General features: G+C 52.3%; 2 protein-coding genes across 2 annotated transcripts; both read left to right on the forward strand.

Moving 5' to 3' along the window:
• Nucleotides 1–5,706: 5,706 nt before the first annotated feature.
• LOC125169891 (mitochondrial dynamics protein MID51) lies at nucleotides 5,707–10,306 on the forward strand. Its single transcript, XM_047865752.1, has 4 exons — nucleotides 5,707–5,850; nucleotides 6,786–6,963; nucleotides 7,167–7,429; nucleotides 8,046–10,306. The coding sequence occupies exons 1-4, from the start codon at nucleotides 5,707–5,709 to the stop codon at nucleotides 8,850–8,852; spliced, it is 1,392 nt and encodes a 463-aa protein (XP_047721708.1). The 3' UTR covers nucleotides 8,853–10,306.
• Nucleotides 10,307–15,067: 4,761 nt separating this feature from the next.
• On the forward strand, nucleotides 15,068–17,194 carry ATF4 (activating transcription factor 4). Its single transcript, XM_047865753.1, has 3 exons — nucleotides 15,068–15,271; nucleotides 15,874–16,194; nucleotides 16,281–17,194. Exons 2-3 carry the CDS (start codon nucleotides 15,966–15,968, stop codon nucleotides 17,108–17,110), a joined length of 1,059 nt encoding a protein of 352 aa, XP_047721709.1. The 5' UTR covers nucleotides 15,068–15,271; nucleotides 15,874–15,965; the 3' UTR covers nucleotides 17,111–17,194.
• Nucleotides 17,195–21,077: the final 3,883 nt, after the last annotated feature.

A 21,077-nucleotide genomic window follows, 5' to 3' on the forward strand; every position in this document is an offset into this window, starting at 1 on the left:
ATCAATGGAGGAATTAGAGACATTAACAGAAGTAGGTTTCCTTATTGAGAAAAAAATAGGCCTTGCGTTTCAAGGCCCGCCAGGATAAAATTATTGTCACCATTTTATTTCCTGGAACATTTTACTTCTGAAAATGTTACAGAAGATCCTAGTTAGAAGTATTAGAGCTCAGTTCCAGGCTGGCTCACTCTCAGTGGATTGCGTTACCTTATGGGTCAAGATCACGTTCCCCAGACATGACTATATTCTGTTACAACACGGCCTACAAAGCAAGCATAGTGTGTGTGGACTTCAAGGGACCGTGTCTGGGTTCAAATCCTGGCTCTGGTGCTAATAGCGGTGGGACTTAGGGCAAATCACTAGACTTTTCCAAGCTCCCATCTCCTCATTTATAACGGAGAGAACAGTACCTACTTTGTGCGGTCATTTTGAGAATCCAGTGAGACTGCGCACACACAGCACTTGGAATGGTGCTCAGTAGGTGGTAGGTCAGCTCTGTTTACTCCTGATACCAGTGTTAACAAGAAGTCCCTCTATAACCTAGTGATTATATTTAGTTCGGCAACTTTTCCAGAGGGCCTTCTATGGCCCTGGCATGTCCGGCAGGCTCTGGGATAAAGGTGAACGATACGGTTCATCAAGGGACTTGGTCTGATGTGGAGATGAACGGAAAGTAATTCCAGGGGGAGCCACTCTGTGCCAGGGGGTCACATAAAGAGCTTAGAGATGGGGACGAGGACGTAATTCTGCCTGAGGAGGGAGGTGGTGGGGGGGGTCATAGGTGGCCATAGAAAAGGGCCGTTTGAGGTCCGCCTCAAATGAGAAATAGAAGCTTGCCATGCAGACGGCCACGAACGGGCAAATATGGCGGTGGGAACGGTAGTCTGGAAACTTGAGTCTGCTGTGGCGGGCACAGCACGCCTGTGAGGCGAGTGGCAGGAGTTGAGGCCGGGCCGAGTCTGCAAGGAGACTGACCCCCCTGGCGAAGAGATTGTGACATCCGATAGGAGGGGGACGGTCACAGCTCTGGAAAGCAGGGGAATGGCACAGAAGAGGGATCGTGGCGGTGGCCGTGTGGAGAGCAAGCTGCTGATGAGAGAGCGGAGGCAGCAAGTCCGGCCGGACGACCCTGAGCGACTGGGGTGGTGGGGCAGCTGCGCTTCCATAGTGTGCGCGGCAGCGGGGCTCGGTGGCCAGTTGGCTGAGGCTGGAGGCAGAGAGAGAAAAGAAGGACAACTGGGGTATAAGGCTTGCCGGCTGGGCGAGGGTGCTGTTTTCCATAGAGGGGGAAAGTGGGCGGGGGGAGCGGGGAGCCTTATGTAACGGCTTTCGGTTCTCCTCGGCCACTTAGGTTGACTGCAGACTCGCCTTCGGCAGGGGAGGGCCAGGGGAGGGTTGATGCCCGTGGGAGCCTGCCTGCACCGGGAAGGGTGGCGGATCCGAAAGAGAAATCGTTACTGAGTCTCTGTCCATCTGTTTTCCCTGTGAGTTGGGTTACAGATTGCCTTCACCACCTCCTCAAAAAACCAGAAATCCGCCCCCCCCCCCCATAGGGTTAACGGCTCATTTGTGCCGCAGATACGATATGATCTATGTGTCAACAGTGCTGGCCCTTGGGACACGGCAGTGAATGTGCCAAAATGCCTCCAAGAAGGTTAAGGTCTTCTGGCTCATAAGATGTGAACGAGGCGGGGTGGCAGGCCTTAGGACTCCTCTGCACTACTCTCCGGCAGACGAGCTCTGGGTTCGGATTCTGGCCGCGCCGCTTACCGACACGATAACCTTGGGCCGGTGACTTAACCTCTGCCTCCGCTTCTCCATCTGTACGTTGGAGGTAACACTGCGACCCCACGGTGGCGGCCTAAGGATTCGGGAATTAACACGTGTAACGTGCCCGGCACGGTGCCTCAGCGAGTGTCAGTTGGCCTTGTGTGCGCTCGAGCCAGACATGTTGAAGTCCTGTGGCTTTCTCAAGAGAAGTTGAAATTTTCACGGTTCTGTGCGGTCTGCCTCCGAAGCTGCAGGGCCACCGTTACGCCTCATCCCCGCTCCATCGGGGCAATGAGTACGTCCGTTCCCGTTTTTGTACCGGGGGCGACAGGTTGAATAACTGGCCCGGAAATGTCACCGGCGCTGAGACCTTCCATCCCCAGCCCTGCCTGCCATGTCAGTGCTCCTCCTCCTTCTTTGTCCTCTTCTTTTCGAAAAACGTTTTCATTAGTTTTTAGTGTAGAGCTCAGTAGCAGTAAGAGTATTCACACCGTCGGGGCACTCGCGGGGCTCAGTTGGTTAAGCACCTGACTCTTGATCTCGGCTCCGGTCACGGTCTCGCGGTTCCTGGGATCAGGCCTCACGTCGGGCTCCGTGCCGACTGTGTGGAGCCTGCTTGGGACTGTCTCTCCCTCTCTCTGCCCCTTTCCTGCTCATGGGCACGTGCTCGCTCACTCTCTTTCAAAATAAATAGACAAACTTAAAAAAAAAAAAAAAAAAAAGAATATTCACATTGTTGCATAACAGATCTCCAAAACGTTTTCATCTTGAAAAACTGAAACTCTAAACCCAGTAACCAATAGTTCTCTTCCTTGATGGCACTGAGGAGCCAGGCTCCCCCAGCCTCCACCCCCCACCCCCCTCCCCCTTCCCCGTCATGCCAGGTGGATTCTTGTGTCCTAATAGGCAGGCTAAGCCACAGAACCTGAGTAGACAGTGTACGGTAGATAAGCAGTCTCGACTGAAACAAGTTAGGTTTTAGAACAAGAGCTTTTATCTCGCTGTTGAAGCTCATGGACATACTCTCTTCTCCCTGGTCACCGGTGGCATCACCTGGTCCACAGATGGGGGGAGCACCCGGCACTAGATAAGGGAGAGCCTTCTCACAAGCTGCCGACTTAATGGTCTGGGTCTGAAGTGTGGGAGAGCATCAGTGTGAGCTTTAGAGGCCATTTCTTAGCTCTATCTCAGAAGGTAGGATGTAACTGAGAGGACAGTCTGGATTGCTGCCTGCCTTCTGGAAGGTGACCTTTTGTCCTGTGAATGGAAATCATAAAAGACCTCATGATAGCTCGTACTTGTGGGGTACTCTTCCAGTTTATAAAGCGTTCACATTCAGTATTGTTGTAGATGTTTTTTTCCTCACTACAACCTTCTGATTCAGGCCACGTGGGGGTAGTTATCCCCTTTTCATAGCTGGGGTGGTTAAGTAACTTAGGGAGGTCACTCAGCTAATAAGTCGGGGCTCAAAGGCAAGTACTCGTCCTCAGAGTTGCCGGCTTGAGAACTCAGGCTCTTTTCTGTTATGCCACATCACTGCTTCGTTCTTACCAGTCATCAGATGGGCCCTGGGTTAAATGGCCCGGGGAGGCTCCTTCTGGCTTTCACTTGGGTGGAGGACATCCCCTTCTGGTCCTGCTGCCTCACGTTCAAGGAGGTGCCTGCATCCAGTGTTTCTATTATAAACATATCAGTAAAGGTTCTTTTGTTTAAAAGAAAGAAAATGGGTGTGTGGGTGGATCAGTCAGTTAAGCGTCCAACTCTTGATCTGGGCTCAAGTCTTGATGTTCCAGTTTGTGGGATTGAGCCCCACGTCGGGCTTTGCACTGATAGTGCGGAGTCTGCTTGGGATTCTGTGTCTCCTCTCTCTGCCCCTTTCTTGCTCTCTTTCTCAAAAACTAACTAAATAAAAAGAAAACACTGGTCATTGTTATGTGTGGATAACACATATGTGTAAAGTTGTGCTCTGTCCTGATTGAATTACTCTGCTTTGGCCAAGTTTGATCTGTGCCATCTCTGTCTCAGTGGCCACTGGAGCGACGATGAGTAGTGTTCTTCCCTGACCCCACCTGTAATGTATAGTTTAACTCTTCCCCTTGGCCTTGCTTGCTCTGTGCAAGTGGGAATGTATTTCATTTGGCCAAGTAGTCTCCCTTATGTCCCTAAGCCCGAAGCTTCTGTTGACCGGAAAAGGTAGAGAAAAGTGCCACCAAAGTTGTGAACTCTGGTTAGGGAAAAATATTTTTGGACTTGACAATGACTCTTAGTTAACTCAGTTGCTGGAAGTAGTAGAGTCAGAAACATTTTCCCTCCCGTTCCCTTCCCTTCCCTTCCCTTCCCTTCCCTTGGCCAGGGAGGATAGAGGCAAGGGCCAGGAGAGGTGAAGCCAGCAATACCTAGTTGTAGCGGTATTAGAAAGAAGGTTACTGGGGCGTCTGGATGGCTTAGTCGGTTAAGCATCTGACTTTGGCTTATGTCATGATCTTGCGGTTAATGGGTTCGAGCCCCGTGTCGGGCTCTGTGCTGACAGCTCGGAGCCTGGAGCCTGCTTCCGATTCTGTGTCTCCCTCATTCTCTGCCCTTTCCCCATTCATGCTCTGTCTCTGTCTCAAAACTAAACATTTAAAAAAGAAAGAAAGAAAGAAAGAAGGTTACTTACACTGGAAGATGCACCCAGGGATCCTGTCTCTGTCTCCTCCCATCCTGGGCATGTTGGGACCCTGAGTGGTGCACAGCTGGCTTTCCCTGTGTAATTCCTGGGGTGCTGGACGCGGGAGGTCGGAGAGCAGCAGTGGTAAGAGCAGCGCTCAGATCTGCACCGCTTTGCCATCCTTCCTCTGTCGGGCCCACGGTTCTCATGGGCCAATGTGGGGACGCGGGGAACTTCAGTCAGGATGACTTCATTGTTGCCAGGGAGCAAGTGTGTGCTCCCCTTGCCGGAGCTCTGTACGAGAGGCCGCCTCTTTGGTCTTGAGCCCATGAGCTCCTTTTTAGTTCATTTTTCAAGTGCATTTGGGTAGATGGGTGTGTGTGTGTGTGTGTGTGTGTGTGTGTGTGTGTGTGTGTGTGTTTTCCCAGTTAACAGCCAAGCCTACAGCGTCCTTGGGGTTTACACTCCGTGTCACCGTGCCAGCCTCACCTGAACTCCTTGTGCCCCCCCACCACCCGAACACTTTCCCCAAGAAGCAAAGCATTTGTCAAGTGGGAGTGTCCACAGAGTTATTTTTCCCTTTGGACCTTTCTCATGTGTGGACTTGAGGTTATGTCTCCGTGTGCAGTAGTCTGGTCCATGTTATTATTATTTTTTTAACGGTTTATTTTTTTTGCAGAAAGTAGAGTGGGAAAGTTTGGTGTGGGTAAAGGTGACTCTGCCACTCCCTGTCTCTGGGACCTCTGGCAGGTCACCTCCCTATGTGTGAAGTGACGCCATGGGACTGGATGAGAATCTGCTAACCTAGTCTATTAGGTTAGACCTTCTCAGGTCTCACCTTACAGGAAGTGGTAGCCAAAGGATCAAAACAATCTATGCTACCGTGGTGGGAAGGGAGAGGGAGAAGGTTGAAGTGCATGGTAGGGTAATATAATATAATATAATATAATATAATATAATATAATATAATATAAGAAGGGATTGATGGACACTGAGCTAAGGCTTTCTCTTTCTACAACCTCAGTAGATTGGTGGAGAGATTTTGTTCACAATGAGCGTGATCCATTCTTCCCGCCCCCCCCCTTGCATATGCAGATATGTCATGGGGCGTGGAATCTCTCCCTTGACCCTAGAGCATGCAGGCTAGAGGCGGGAGGATTTGGGTTGCTGGAATTCATAGAATGCCCTGTCCCTACTGCGGCGTGGCCTGATGGGGGAGGGAGGAGGGGTGGCTCTTGAGTCCCAGGTGGTGATGGCTGTGTTCTGACTTCGTCCTCAGGTGAGAGATGGCAGGCTCTGGTGAGCGCAAAGGCAAGAAGGATGACAATGGCATCGGCACGGCCATTGATTTCGTGCTCTCCAATGCCCGGCTGGTGCTGGGGGTGGGCGGAGCAGCCATGCTGGGCATCGCCACACTGGCAGTTAAGCGGGTAAGTGGGCGCAGCCAGGGCCAGGGGTGGGGGAGGCGGATGAGGCTGCCTCTGTAAAGTGGAGCTGACCTTGAATGAGCCTCGGATACTGCTAATGGGGGCGTAACCTGGAAATCTGACATTGTTAGATGAGCCCATAGGAGAACTCAGCAAGTCTACTTCTAGGACTCCGCCCTGAAGAAATCGGTGGCAATACAAATAAATCTATCCCAGTGAGTAAACAACTACAAGTAACCCAAATGCCCTTCCTTAACTCCCCGATTTGAAATAGCAACACTCCCACCACATACACACTTCCTATTTCCCTTTTCTACTTTATTTTTCTTAACATCTGTCTCTGACTGCGTATGTCACATTTAACTTGTTTATTACATATTGCCTGTATCCTTCCACCGCACTGCAGACTCATGCGGGCAGGGGTTGGGTCTCTGTGTTTTACTGCTTGACTCTGTGCACCTAGAACAACGCCTGGCATGTAGGAGCCACTCGGTAAATATCCGTTAAATAAATGAATCCGTGTTCAACATTATGGTACGTTCATAAGGTACAATGCTGAATAGTCAGAAAAGGTACATAGTGTTGACCACTGGGTTCCTTTTCAGTGACAGTGGGGAGATGATAAAAAGGATGAGTGAAAAAAATCCAGTTTCGCAAGTATACGTAGAGTAGGATCCTAAGTATATACCTACATATTTCCCAGCAGGAGCCAGACCAAAATATTAACAGTCGTGTCTGTGTTGTGTCCTTATGGTAGATCTGTTTCTTGTTTGCATCATTTAGTATTTCCCGAGATTCTCTGCACGGAGCACAGTGTTCCATAATCTAGAGTAAAACTAAAGTTATTGAAAAATAGTAGTCGAACCCCCTAGGGCAGAGCTGCTGAGAAGGGAAACAGAGGCAGGAAGCTTCCTATGCCGCGGCCTCTGCTATTTCAGATGTACGACAGGGCGATCAGTGCCCCTACCAGCCCCACCCGCCTGAGCCATTCAGGGAAGAGGAGCTGGGAAGAACCGAACTGGATGGGCTCGCCCCGACTGCTGAATAAAGAAATGAAGACAGGCCTGAGCCGGTCCCTGCAGACCCTTCCCACAGACTCCTCAGCCTTTGATGCAGGTGAGGACAAGGCCCCCGCCCCTCCGGGGCCTCTCTCTGGGTGCTCAGTGCCGCCCCCGCTTTCAGCAGACCTTTCTTGAGCGCCCGTGTGCCAGGCACCGCGCTCGCACTTTCGTGCCGGGCCCTCCTTTCAGGGGCCGAGGCAGCTGTGGACTGAGCGAGCGTGGGAAGAGCTCATGTGCCTCTCTCTCTTGCCTTGGCAGATACATTCTGCCCGCCCCGGCCCAAGCCATTGGCCAGGAAGGGCCAGGTAGACTTGAAGAAGTCACGGCTCCGCATGTCCCTGCAGGAGAAACTTCTTACTTACTACCGGAACCGGGCGGCCATCCCTGCTGGCGAGCAGGCTCGGGCCAAGCAAGCTGCCGTGGACATATGTGCCGAGCTCCGGAGCTTCCTGCGGGCCAAGTTGCCGGACATGCCGCTCCGGGACATGTACCTGAGTGGCAGCCTCTATGACGACCTGCAGGTACCAAGGTGGTTCTCACGAAGGGTAGGGTCGGGTGCTGACCAGGATGCTTTTCCGGGGGCGCCTGGGGGGGGCTCAGTCAGTTGAGCGTTGGACTTCGGCTCAAGTCACGGTCTCACAGTTCGTGAATTCGAGCCCCGAGCCGGGCTCTGTGCTGACAGCGCGGAGCCTGCTTCGGATCCTCTGTCTCCCGCGCCCCGCCCCCGCCACCCTCCCCGGCTTATGTGCGCACGAGCGCTCTTCACGCTCTCTCTCAAAAAAAATAGTGAAACATTTAAAACAAAAAAAGCCGTTTCTCAAGAGTGCTCTTGGTACAGAAGATCGGTGTCCCAGGCGTGCCAGAAAGACTGAAGTCTTGGGTCTTACTGTTTCTGAAGTCCACCTGCTGCCCTAGCCCTTGTCGTGTCTTCCTGAACCCTTTCTGTTTTTTCAGTTTTTTTTTTTTTCTTGTTTCTTTTTCTTACTCTGACAGACCGGGGTTCAAATCCTTGCTCTGAACGAATTCGTCGTTTCCTTTATTGATGGGGGAATACAAGATGGTGGGACCTGTGTTCGGGGAAAGTTCTCTCTTGAGCAGATTAAATCCCTCAAAACCTTTTTAATTGTGCTCCAACAGGTGGTGACCGCTGACCACATCCAACTCATCGTGCCCCTGGTGCTGGAGCAGAACCTGTGGTCGTGTATCCCTGGTGAGGACACCATCATGAATGTCCCCGGCTTCTGCCTGGTTCGCCGTGAGAACCCGGAGTATTTTCCTCGTGGTAGCAGCTACTGGGACCGCTGCGTAGTAGGGGGCTACCTTTCCCCCAAGACGGTGGCAGACACATTTGAGAAGGTAGTGGCTGGCTCCATCAACTGGCCAGCCATAGGGTCCCTCTTGGACTACGTGATCCGACCGGCACCGCCCCCAGAAGCCCTGACTTTGGAAGTGCAGTATGAGCGCGACAAGCATCTCGTCATTGACTTCCTGCCGTCGGTGACCCTCGGCGACACCGTCTTGGTAGCCAGACCACACCGGCTGGCCCAGTATGACAACCTGTGGCGGCTGAGCCTGCGGCCCGCAGAGACGGCACGCCTGCGGGCTCTGGACCAGGCCGACTCGGGCTGCCGATCTCTGTGCCTCAAGATCCTTAAGGCCATATGCAAGTCCACTCCGGCTCTGGGCCACCTCACTGCCAGCCAGCTCACCAACGTCATCCTCCACTTGGCCCAGGAGGAGGCTGACTGGTCTCCAGATATGTTGGCCGACCGATTCCTGCAGGCCTTGAGGGGACTCATCAGCTACCTAGAGGCCGGAGTCCTGCCCAGTGCCCTGAACCCCAAGGTGAACTTGTTTGCAGAGCTCACTCCTGAAGAAATAGATGAATTGGGATATACTCTCTATTGCTCCTTGTCTGAGCCGGAGGTGCTGCTGCACACGTAGGGCAGGTGAAGGCCAAAGTGGACGTCAGGCGGTCAGACCCGGGCTTCTCCGTTAGAAACACGTGGCTGCACAGCTGGTGCCTCACAGGGTCCCTAGGTGCCTCCTATCTTGCTGGTCATCGCCCCGGTCACTTCATGCTGATTAGAATGCCGTCTCTTTGCCTCTTTTCTCACCCAGCCCTTTCTATTTTTGTTACCAAACACTGTGCTCCTACTCCTCCCCGCCCCCTTGCTCCAGGCTGACTTTTCTGGAATGAATTGAGAAGGTGAAGCACTGGCCTGACCTGAGCTGCTGTTTTGCAATTTGGCCCAGGTTTTCTGCTCCTGTCTGCCCTTTGGCCTGTTTTCTTTCCAGTGTCGCCTCTGTCTGTTCCTCTTGTTCACGCCTTCTGTTTTGCTTTTCTCCCTGGAGCATATCTGCCCCGTCAAGATGTTGCCTTTGAGTTGAATGTCACCGAAGAGTTCCGATCGGCACGTTTCCGAGCCGAGCTCTGCAGAGTGAGCGCTCAGACGCTATTTAGAATTTCTGGGGTTAAAACCGGGAGAAGAGCTGGCTCTTGACCCAGGTTCCTGGAGAAGCAGCCCAAGTCCTGACCAGCTCAGATTCCTAAGTGCTGAGAAGGTCCCTCCTGGGAACACGGTTACTGACCCACGCAGGAGTGAGGCTCAAGATAAACTGGATGCAAAGTTGCCTGGAGATTGTGTTTTTTAGTGGCCATCTGTGAGGGTGCCGCGGGGGAGCTGGAGGTGGTGAGGGGGGGCCTGGGGAGGGTGCGTGTGCCTGGTGTCTAGACCTCCCCTTTGGCTGGTCCAGATCAGCTGCGAGAGCGGAGTGGCAGGAGGACAGGAGGAGGACGAGGGAGGGAAGGGGCTGCCTGCCGGGGCACCGCCCCCCCCTGCACAAGTGCTGTTGTTCAGCCCCTTCCTTGCTTGTTGCCAATTAGGACGAAGCCTTCGAGGACACAGCCTTGGGGGAGGTTGACAGGTGTCTGAACACTAAGTGGAAAATCCAGTCACCAGTCGAGGCTTGGTGACCGAGTTTCTCCCCCATCAGGCCCCGCCCCTCTAGGATGCTGCCTCAGAGCAGGAACCGGCCCAAAGCCAGCCCTTCCTTCCCCAGCTTCTGCCACAGGAACGTGAGAGCTGTGCGTGCCGAGCCCGCAAGGCACCGTCGAAGGGCGAGCAGACTTGCGCCGACCTCTTCCCCGTCCTGTCTCAGCCCGCTCCTGGGGAGACTGGTGCTACCTAGGGAGAGAGTTCGTGGATAAAACACGGGGGGGGGGGGGGGGGGGGCGGTGCAGCTTGCTCCACCCCCTCTTATTTCCAGCTGCTAAAACTGCTCTGTGTGTATTGCAAAGTATCCTGAGGGTGGGGAGGAGTGTTTGATACACGACGTCTGTGCGTCTTGTGTTGTGCTTTTGTCCTGTCCGTGGCAAGAAGCCAGTAATAATTGTTTCTGATCTGCCCATCCAGTATTTCGTTCTCCCATCAACTTCTATTATTTTTTCTATTCTTCCTACCTCTCCATCGGTGAGATTCTGGTGAAGCTCTCCACAGCTGTCTCGTTCTTTCCCAACGACAGCAGCATGAAATGACTCTAAATAGCATTGAACCCTCAACTACCTTTGAATTTAGGGTAGATGGTCCTGCCCCCTTCTTGTCATGGGTTAGGAGGGTGAACTAGGGTTAACCTCGACTCTATTGGGAAAAATTTCCTGCTCCTCTCTATGTATGCAGAGGTTCCTTAAAGTGGTTCAGCTCTTTCATTTGTATGAAGCTCCTGAGAGAGAATGAAACATAAAAAGCCCAGAACCCTGAGAGAGATTCTCCACCCTGGCTGTTCATCAGAGTCAAATTAGGGTTTAAAGGAAATCTCTGTGCCTGAGTGCTGCCCTCCGGGACTGGCCTGGAGGGGATGGGGTGGAGCTGACCTTGGTGGTTCCAGAGCACGGAGCTCGCTTCTCGGATCCATTAGGGGGAAAGGAGAGGGGAGGCTGCAAAAGAGTGGGTTAGTCTTCATTGAGGTAAAGCAGTCGGTTTTCCCAATGTATTACAGAGTCTAGTTTTCTCAAGCTGGCATCTGACCAAATGGCATGTAAAGCATTGGAAGGAGAGCTGGAAAGAAAGAAAAGATTTTAAAGACTTAAGCCCAGATTATCAAAGCCAAGTGTAACTGCCATTTGGTTTTATCTCTTTTCTTATTTTTTTTTTTTAAATTTTTTTTTTTTCAACGTTTATTTATTTTTGGGACAGAGAGAGACAGAGCATGAACGGGGGAGGGGCAGAGAGAGAGGGAGACACAGAATCGGAAACAGGCTCCAGGCTCCGAGCCATCAGCCCAGAGCCCGACACGGGGCTCGAACTCACGCACCGCGAGTAGTGACCTGGCTGAAGTCGGCCGCTTAACCGACTGCGCCACCCAGGCGCCCCAATTATCTCTTTTCTTAAAGAGCAACACAAGGGCATCTCTGTCTCTTAACTGTGTTTCACAAAACCAAAAACCGTGGCTTTCCCATTTCACAAGCAAGAACCACCTGGAAGTCCTCAGAACAAGAAGCAGTGGAAATTCTTGGCCCTGGTCCTAGTGGGTTTGGTGACTGAGACTGGGCAAGCCTTGTAAAACGTGGAAGATTGTCCAGTGTGTTGAGGTTCTTGGATGGAAGAGGACAACATTCTGCACCCCCTCCCAATTGTTTTGATCTTTGGGGAAGGACGTCGCGCCTTTCCCCACCACTCTCCTGCCTGTGTACCCAGTAACTCCCACCTTTGCCTGAAGTCATGGCACCAGCTCCTACTCTGGAAATTGTTTTGCACCATTTATGTTAGCAAACCACAGTTAGCCTAATGCTTAAAAATATACTCGTTGTCTCGAAAGCATAATCCATTCCAAAGTATATTTTGATTTTTTCCCTGGTGCCCCTTCCTGAAAAATGAGTTCAGGATAACAGTATTTTTATGATATGCTTTGTCATGACTGTTTTCCCCCTTCAAATAAATGATCAAAGTTAACGTTTGGAAAAGCTGTGTCGAGGCCTACGGTCTTTCCTCCTGGGTCTCGGCCCCTGCTGGTCTCCCTGTTCACATCCCAGATTAGCTGATTTTGCTCCCTTGTACTCCAACTTGAGAACTCCCATGGTTTTGACAAGGAATTAGCTTCATGATCACAATCTCCTGGAGAGGCCCCAGCGGGGGTTCTGTAAGTAGGGAAAACCTGCATTGTGTTGGAGTCCTCTGCCTTAGCCTGTCTTCCTTGAGGCTGTGACCTTGCCTGGAAACTTGTGTTCACAGGGTTTCTTAGTACTCTGCTCTTCCTGCTAAAGGTCCAGGCCAAAGACAATGGTAAGGGACACTTAAGACTCGATCTGTTAGGCTGCGGCCCTTTTAGACACTGCTGGTTCTCAGTGGCCAAAATACTAGGTGAGTTTTTTGGTTTTTGTTTTTTAAGTTTATTTTTGAGAGAGCAGAAGCAGGGACAGAGGATCTGAAGCGGGCTCAGCGCTGACAGCGGAGAGCCCCATGCGGGGCTTGAACTCCTGGGCTGTGAGATCACGACCTGAGCTGAAGTCACACACTTAACCAACTGAGCCACCCGGGTGCCCCCCCAGATGTGGGTTCCGAGGTGGAGTCCAGCGTGTTTACCTTTTCGTTCAGATCACCTTGTAGTCTTTAAATTCTTGGTCCCTGAGGCCAAATCCACAACTTGCCTTCCAGTCACTTGCCTGCCCTTCAGTAGCAGTTGATACATTCAGCTGGTAGATTTGGAATCAGTCACTGGTCTTTGTGTCCCACCTTGGCTAGGTCCACATAGAAGTAGCTTCGCCCTGAGACCTGGGGAATTGCTATCTTTTATTCTCCTTGAGGGAGGAAGTAAAGCTGGGGGAAATGATGTCCTTCCACAGCATGGAAAGAAAAAATAAAAATCTCCTTTCCCACAGCGTTGACTTGTGTGTGGTATGAAACATTTTCCTACAGGAGCGGTACTGGTTCTCCATTCTCGGCTAGAACCTCGGAAGTGCTTGATCTGGGTCTCCAGGATAGAATGGATGGGACAGGTTGCCCCTGGAGCCATTCATCAATGACCTCTGCAGTGTCAAAACTGGGGCAACATTACTTTCTTTAATTCTCAACCTCCTGCCTAGTCATCTGTAAGGACGCACTGACAGGTCTCTTGATACACGCCCCATGGGTTCTTCGGTACACCTTGGAAGACTTGTGTAATGGTTCAGGGATACTTAAGTGCCTTTGCACGTAAGACTAGACTTTATATCTTGACATCTGTGATTTCTCCAAAGCAATACAAAAACCATACTTTGCAATATGCTTTACATATACCAGTTGTTGGTTTCATCAACTCAATAAATACTAGTAGTCCTCTGAGGAAGCAGGATGATAAAAGGAAAATGGGGAGTGGGGATTGGGAGGTCAGGAGCAGAAGACCTGAGTTCTAATAATAGTAATAACCATTTATTGAGCATTTATCAGCACTTTGCTCAATGCTTTCCATACATAATCTTACTTCATTCTAAGCATAAAGATACTCATCATTAGCCTCATTTCACAGATGAGGAAACTGGCTCAGCAAGGATAACTTGCGTAACCAAAATGTCTCAGCCACTAAATGGAAGAGCCAGGATCCTTTTGGAGTTGCCTCTAAAATCTGTCTTCTAAGCCCTACCCCATACTGCCTCCACGGAAAGCTGTGTGGCTTTGGGCCACACACCTCATCGCATTAGTTCGGTTTGCTGTTGTAAAGAAATCGTTGGGCTAGACGGAATCAAAGCAGTGAACGGACAAGGACAGCGCTCCCCACGTTTTTTGACCTCACAGCCTTGCTACAGATAATTTTATGGCCCACCGAAATGGAGGCAGAAACTTAAGGTTTCTGCCCCCACAGGGCCTGACTGGGGAAGGGGACTGGAGGATGGTGAAGAGCTTTCTTGGCACACTTCGTAGCTCCCCGATAGAGAGCAAAATGCAAGCCCTATCCAGGACGGCTGCTTCCGAACACACGAACCCTCCTGCCCCCCGCAAGTGGGCGTGGGTTTTCAAGCTTCTCTCATTAGCGGCATTAGGGGGACTTGCTGAGAAGTGGTTAGGTTACACCGGGCAGTCGCAGAATTGGGCGTTAACTGACAGTGACAGATACCAGTTTAATAAAATCTCTTGGGGCAGCTGCATCTGCATAAACCAAAAGGAGTTCCCTTGTGATGGACTGAATACTTTTAATAGAATAGCAAACATTTTAGCAGGTTGGGTACGTAAAAATACCTTAAACTGGGCTATAGATTATGCATCTTCCCGCCTGGACTTGAGAGTTGACAGTAAGGATGCAGAGTTGGCCCTTTATGGTAGGTGGGCATGAAGCATTTGAGATCCCGACCGAGGTCGTCTGCCCTTTCAGCTACTTAAGGCCTTGCATATGGTGGAAATGCACACGAAATGCCACTTCCTTTCCCCTAATTTCATGTAGGGCCTGAAACTGGATGCTAATTCGGAGATTCACTGAGGGGGGCAGGAAGGGGCCACACGGGTTCCGGCCTGTCGTCACCATTGAACGCTCTAGATCGGGGAAGGAGCCGGCGCAGCCACGGGCCGCTACGTGTGCGCAGAGTTGCGGAAGCCACTGCAGCGGGAAATTAACCGAGACTGGCCCACCGAGAACCGACTCCAGCAGCGGGAACCTCCCTCACCACTCCGCCCCTTCCCGCTCAGACCGGGGCTCTCTCAGCGAGAAGCCCTCCCACCTCGGGCTCAGAGCCAATAGAAAATCGAGATATATATGACTCACCATGTCTAACCAATCAGCTCGACGCTCGCTCTCCGCCAACATCTCGCGCGACCACCAAGCGGCCTCGAACCTCACAATAAAAACCTTCCTTGGGCAGAAAGACTTCTCTCCCCGCCCCCGAAGCTAACACCGGAAACGAGGTGTGTCTGAAGAATCCCTCCGCGCTCTCCGGCTCCAGAGGGGAAAGTGACTCTTTGATCTTAGTTGCCGTGTAAAGTAGTGCGCCCTTTTCCTTTCTTGAGACTCTAAAAATAATTCACATTCTTTTCACAGCTACCTTCTAGACATAAAAGTCGTAGGTTGGAGATAGTAGGGGCGTCGGAGGGGCGAAAATGAGTGGGTAGGAGCGTGTGTCACGTGACCGGGGCGGAAGGATATTCCCTGTGATGCGTCCTCATAGAGGCAAAGTCTATAAAGGACCCACGGCCGGTGGGCCGCGGCCATTTCTCTCCCTCCCGCCTATAAATGTAGAACTTCTGTGCGAGTGCGCGTTCTCCCTCCTCCGCTCCCCCAGGGTCCGCGGCCGCCATGGCGTATTAGAGGCAGCAGTGCCTGCGGCAGCATTGGCCTTTGCAGCGGCGGCAGCAGCACCAGGCTCTGCAGCGGCACCCCCCAGCGGCTTAAGCCATGGCGTAAGTATCGGGGCCGGGCCGCTCTGGCCGTGCTCCCGCGGGTCGGCGAGGGCATTCGGCTCGCTTGGGCGCGGCCTGCGGCCGGCGGCGTCCCGGAGGGGGAAGCGGTTTTACGAGCGCCCGAGACGCGTGACCCCTGTTTGGGTGTCCCCGAGACGCCGACGCCTCCGGGTTGGGGGAACGCGCCCCGTCCCCGGGGATAGAAGTCCTCGACGACCCTGGTCTCCGATTCAGGGGCGCCTCCCCGTCCGGCTCCCAGCAAAACGTGGCAGGAGCCAAGATGGCGGCGGGGCAGGGCGGTGGCGCGGTGTGAGTCATGGGCGGGTGTGGGCGGGGCCGGCGGCCCAGGCCGTATTTGGACTTGAGGATGGCGCGCCTTCCTCTGGCGGCCGGTGGAGGGACGGCCCAGCCCCGAGGGCGTCCATCTTGTGCGGCTTGACCCGGCGGCGAGGAAGGTGGACGCGATGGCTCTGAGGCCACGTGTTCCCGATTCTCTGCTGCCGAGTGGAATTCTAGTTTGGCCGGTCTCCCTCCAGGATGAAAAGATGAAGTTCTGGGACCGGCTGGTCTCTAGTGGGCCTTGGTTTCTGGTTTCTTTTCAGGCTTTTCACGGCATCCAGCAGCAGCGTTGCTGTAACCGACAAAGACCTCTTCGAATCAAGCACATTCCTCGATTCCAGTAAAGTCCCACGACATGGCCGAGATGATGAGCTTCCTGAGCAGCGAGGTGTTGGGGGGGGACTTGATGTCCCCCTTCGACCAGTCGGGTTTGGGGGCTGAAGTAAGCCTAGGTCTCTTAGACGATTACCTGGAGGTGGCCAAGCACTTCAAACCTCATGGGTTCTCCAGCGACAAGGCTAAGGCGGGCTCCTCCGAATGGCTGGCTGTGGATGGGTTGGTCAGTGCCTCAGACAACGGCAAGGGTGAGTAGGAGTCCTTTGCCTGCCGGTGGGACCTGAGCGTCCGGCTTGCTGCCTTGTGTATCTGATTCCTTTTCAATCTTTTGCAGAGGATGCCTTCTCCGGGACAGATTGGATGGTGGAGAAAATGGATCTGAAGGAGTTTGATTTTGATTCTCTGTTCAATATAGATGACCTGGAAACCATGCCAGATGAGCTTTTGGCCACTTTGGATGACACATGTGATCTCTTTGACCCCCTAGTCCAGGAGACGAATAAGGAGCCCCCCCAGACCATGAACCCAATTGGCCATCTCCCAGAAAGTTTACCCAAAACAGACCAGGTTGCCCCTTTTACCTTCCTGCAACCTCTTTCTCTCTCCCCAGGGGCCCTATCCTCCACTCCAGATCATTCTTTTAGTTTAGAGCTAGGCAGTGAGGTGGATATCTCTGAAGGAGATAGAAAGCCAGACTCTACTGCTTACATTCTCATGATCCCTCAGTGCATAAAGGAGGAGGATGCCCCCTCAGATAATGATAGTGGCATCTGTATGAGTCCTGAGTCCTACCTGGGGTCCCCCCAGCATAGCCCCTCGACTTCGAGGGGCTCTCCAAGTAAGAGCCAGCTGTCTCCATGTTCCTTCTGTGGTTCTGCCCGCCCCAAACCCTACGATCCTCCTGGAGAGAAAACGGCAGCAAAAGTAAAGGTGGAGAAGTTGGATAAGAAGCTGAAAAAAATGGAGCAGAACAAGACAGCAGCCACTAGGTACCGCCAGAAGAAGAGGGCGGAGCAAGAGGCCCTTACTGGCGAGTGTAAAGAGCTAGAGAAGAAGAACGAGGCTCTGAAAGAGAGGGCAGACTCTTTGGCCAAGGAGATACAGTATCTGAAAGATTTGATAGAAGAGGTCCGAAAGGCCAGGGAGAAGAAAAGGGTCCCCTAGTTGGGGTTGTCAGCGGAGTATGTGCTTGTACATAGGCTTGTGCTGCAGCTGTGTGTTGTAATAAATTATTTTGTAGTGAAAGTACTTCTGTGAGTCGTGCTTGCTTTCTGATCTCTGGTAAGGCAGCCTTACCGACCTTGGCCTGGCGGTTGTGATCACCCCGGAGGGAGGGACTGGTTCAACTTCGTTGGACTTAGAGCCCCCTGCAGTAGGCCGCTGGGTGTTTTTCTCGAGTGGGGTTCAGGCCAAAGAGCTTTACCCTGAGGGAGCTCGTGGCCAGGAGGTACAGCCTAGCTTCTGTCTCCTGCAGAATTGTGATCTGTCCTTAAGTGCCCAGATAAGGCCTGCCTGAGTCGAAGTTTCTCTTTTACATTTCTGTAGAGGCCTCTTCCCAGATGTCAGAGAAATGGGTCTTTGGTTTTTGCTGGGAGTTGAGGACCGACCTGTAGCTTGAAGTTCCTGGCCTCTAAGGCTGCCAGACGTCGGCACAGTACCAGGAAGCCACACTACTGCAACTTGGATTTCTCAAGTCTGAGAAGTCCTCCTTTGGAGTCCATCCTGGTCAGGTCACCTCATCTTGTGTGTCTTGTGGGTCTAGCTCTCCAGGGAGGGAGCCTTGGATTTTTATCTCCATGGCAGTGTTTGAGCCCTTAATGTGTATTCTCAGTTCTTTGATAACCCAAAGGGAAACCGGTGCATGAAGGAGCATCAGGCTCTTAAACCTGTTTTGCCCCTTGAGTTTGGAACTGGGTGTGTGTGCAAGGGGAGGGGAGGCCCATGTTTCCCTGATTTTCCCAACACCTAGTGTTGGAATACAACCAATGACCCAAATGGGAACATTACTCTGAGGCATGGGGTGGGGGTGGGGGGGTCACAGTGGACCTTGGGCCTGGTACAGGTCTTACACCTTGAGGTGGTAGAGATCCCACAAAGCTGTGGGTCTCTCTCCACAGTTTACTCTGCAGGGACCACCCATCTAGGTATTAGTATCACAGACAAGATCCCACCCCCACCCCCCAGCCCCATTTAAGCAGCTTAACTGCAGCTAAATATGTGGGGATTTACTGGTTGAACAGCATCCACTCAGCCTCACACATTGAGGTTACAAAAACTAAGTTCTATTCAATAATTTTTTTTAAAGACCGCAGAGGAGCTTAAACTCAGCAACTGTGAGATCATAACTTAGGCCAAAGTTGGATGTTCAACCCACTGAGCCACTCAGGCGTCCCTAAAATGCCTGGTGTTTTTTTTTTTTTTTTTTTTTTTAAGTTTTTCTTTTAACGTTTGTTTTTGAGAGAGAGAGTGTGTGTGAGAGCAGGGGAGGGGCAGAGAGGGACACAGAATCCAAAGCAGGCTCCAGGCTCCCAAGTTTGTCCGCACAGAACCTGATGTGGGGCTCGAATCCACACACTGAGATCGTGACCTAAGCCAAAGTCTGACGCTTAACCGACTGAGCCATCCAGGGGCCCCTAAGATGTCTTAAAAGATTTTTGAGCTGGGTGGCTTGGATAGGTGTCCGACTTGATTTCAGCTCAGGTGGTAATCTCCCAGTTTGTGGGTTTGAGACCCTAATCGGGCTCTGCACTAACAACACAGCTATTTATTTCAAAATAAACTAAAAAAATTAGATCTTAAGTAATCCCCACACCCAACGTGGGGTTTGAACTCCCAACTCTGAGGTCAAGAGTCCAGCCAGGTGCCCCCAAAAAGTTTTTCATCAGGATTACCTCTTCCCCACTTTACAGATGTGGGAACCAAGACTTAGGGAGGTTGAGTAACATCCCCCGCTACCAGGTGGATTCAAATCCAGGCAGTCTGACTCCACAGAATGTTTTTAAACATTCTGTATGGCTCCATAATTCCTTATAGGAAGGATTATAGGGGGACCCCGGACACTTGTCTTAAACTGGGAGTTCAGAGAAAGTGTGTGTGGGTGCTAAGGTGGTGTGCCACAGATCACAAACGTGGAGGCTTTGTTAAGATAACACCCATTGTCCACGTGGATCATCCCTGGTGGCTTTGGGAAGGAGCTGGAGGAGAGTGGGGAGCCTACAGCCATTGCCAAAGGCCCCCACATGAGCACAGCTGTCACCTGTGACCCCTGCTCTATGCCTCACTTCAGCTTTGTGACCTTACGGTTTTTAAATCCGAGATGGGAAATAAGAATCTACGACTACAAGTGCTTCCTTCTATCTACCCCCAACAGTATCTTACGCTTTGTATGACTGGGCAGCTGCCCCAGCCTGGGGCATGTGGGGTGGGACAGGAGGGGGACACGGAGAGCTGAGAGGAGGTGAGGGAGACCACAGCCCTGGAAGTGACCCAGCCACCTTGTCACATCCAGTGCCAGTGAGATCCTCTGTCCTTGGAGACAGTGACCCACTCCCCCATTTGACTGAAGGGAAACCTTTCCCTGGGGTGCCCTGAAGGGCAGTGCAGACTAAAGGCTTAAGGCCAGGACGCTGGGCTATGCCCCTTCCCAGGCCCCTGTAGGTAAAGACTCCTCAAACCACAAAAGGCAGGGATGGGGTGGGCAGCAAAGGCCCCTGTAGAGTCTGTAGGCTCAGACCAGGGGCCATGCTCGGACTTCGCCCTCCTTCACTCTTTGCTGTGCTCCAGCCACAAGGGCCTTCCTGCATCTTTCTGCTAAGCTCATGCCTCCCTCAGGCCCTTTGCACTTGCTGTAAACTCTGCCTGCAAGATTTTTCCAGAGCTCCTTCCCTCTCTCATGCAGGTCTCATATGTCATCCCAGAGGCCTTCCAAGAGGACTCTGCAAATGTCCCAGCCCCTCTGCCTTAACTGTTATTTTCCATGACCCTACCTATTTCCTATTCCCCAACTACAGTGTAAGTTCTCCGATGGCAGAGATCTTGCTGTCTTGTTCATTTCCGTATTTCCAGGACCCATGACAGTGCCTGGCATGTAATAATGATTACTGCTAATAGTCACTGAGAGTTCTGACGCTTGGCACTGAGAGCTTTGCGGTTATTGGCTCATAATCCTCATTAGGAGCTGTGAGGAGGATCTGATGATCATGCCTTTTTTATTTATTTAAAAAAAATTTTTTTTAACGTTTATTTTTGAGAGAGAGAGAGAGAGACAGATCATGAACGGGGGAGGGTCAGAGAGAGGGAGACACAGAATCTGAAACAGGCCCCAGGCTCCGAGCTGTCAGCACAGAGCCCGACGCGGGGCTCGAACTCACGGACCGCAAGATCATGACCTGAGCCGAAGCCGGCCGCTCAACCGACTGAGCCACCCAGGCGCCCCAATCGTGCCTTTTTTAATGAGGTGAGGCTGCAGGTGGATGCTGGTCCAGGGGCAGCTGGTATAGACAATGACCGAGGCCTGTACAGATAGGCCACGTGGGGTCTCAGTGCTAGAGAGACCCACACAGAGGGAGGGGTGCGGGGCAGGGGGCGGGATTGAGGCCCAGGTCCAGCCCCAGGGCTGGGCTCTACCGTGGTGCGGTGGGGGTGGGGTGCTCCTGGTTCAGCTCCAAGCCCTCTGCTGCCTGTACCGAGGCAGGAGCCACTCAGCTCTCGGCATTGCCGCCTGTTTCACCCCTAGGATGAGGCCGCAAGTGCTGGAGATCAGGGAACGGCCATCGTGTTTCTCTGCAACTATTCACGAGCCCCCACCACGGGCTAGACATTGTCCTGGATGCCGAGGATTCAGTGGTGAGGAAAACAGACACAAGTCTCTGCTCTCGTTCTGGTGAGGGAGACCGCCAGTAAGGATAAAACACCTCGTGGCACCTGGCTGGCTCAGTCGGTGGGGCATGCGACTCTTGATCTCAGGGTTGTAAGTCTGAACCCCACACTGGGTGTAGAAATTACTTAAAATCTTAAAGTGAGACATGTGACGCTAGATGGCCGTGGGGCAGGCCGAGTACTCAGGTCGGGGGATCTGCCCGTAAGATGGGTGTTTAGGAAGGCAAAGCTGGCAGGAGACGAGGGAGGGAGT

Source organism: Prionailurus viverrinus, chromosome B4 (assembly GCF_022837055.1).
Source record: "Prionailurus viverrinus isolate Anna chromosome B4, UM_Priviv_1.0, whole genome shotgun sequence".
NCBI classification, from domain to species: domain Eukaryota; kingdom Metazoa; phylum Chordata; class Mammalia; order Carnivora; family Felidae; genus Prionailurus; species Prionailurus viverrinus.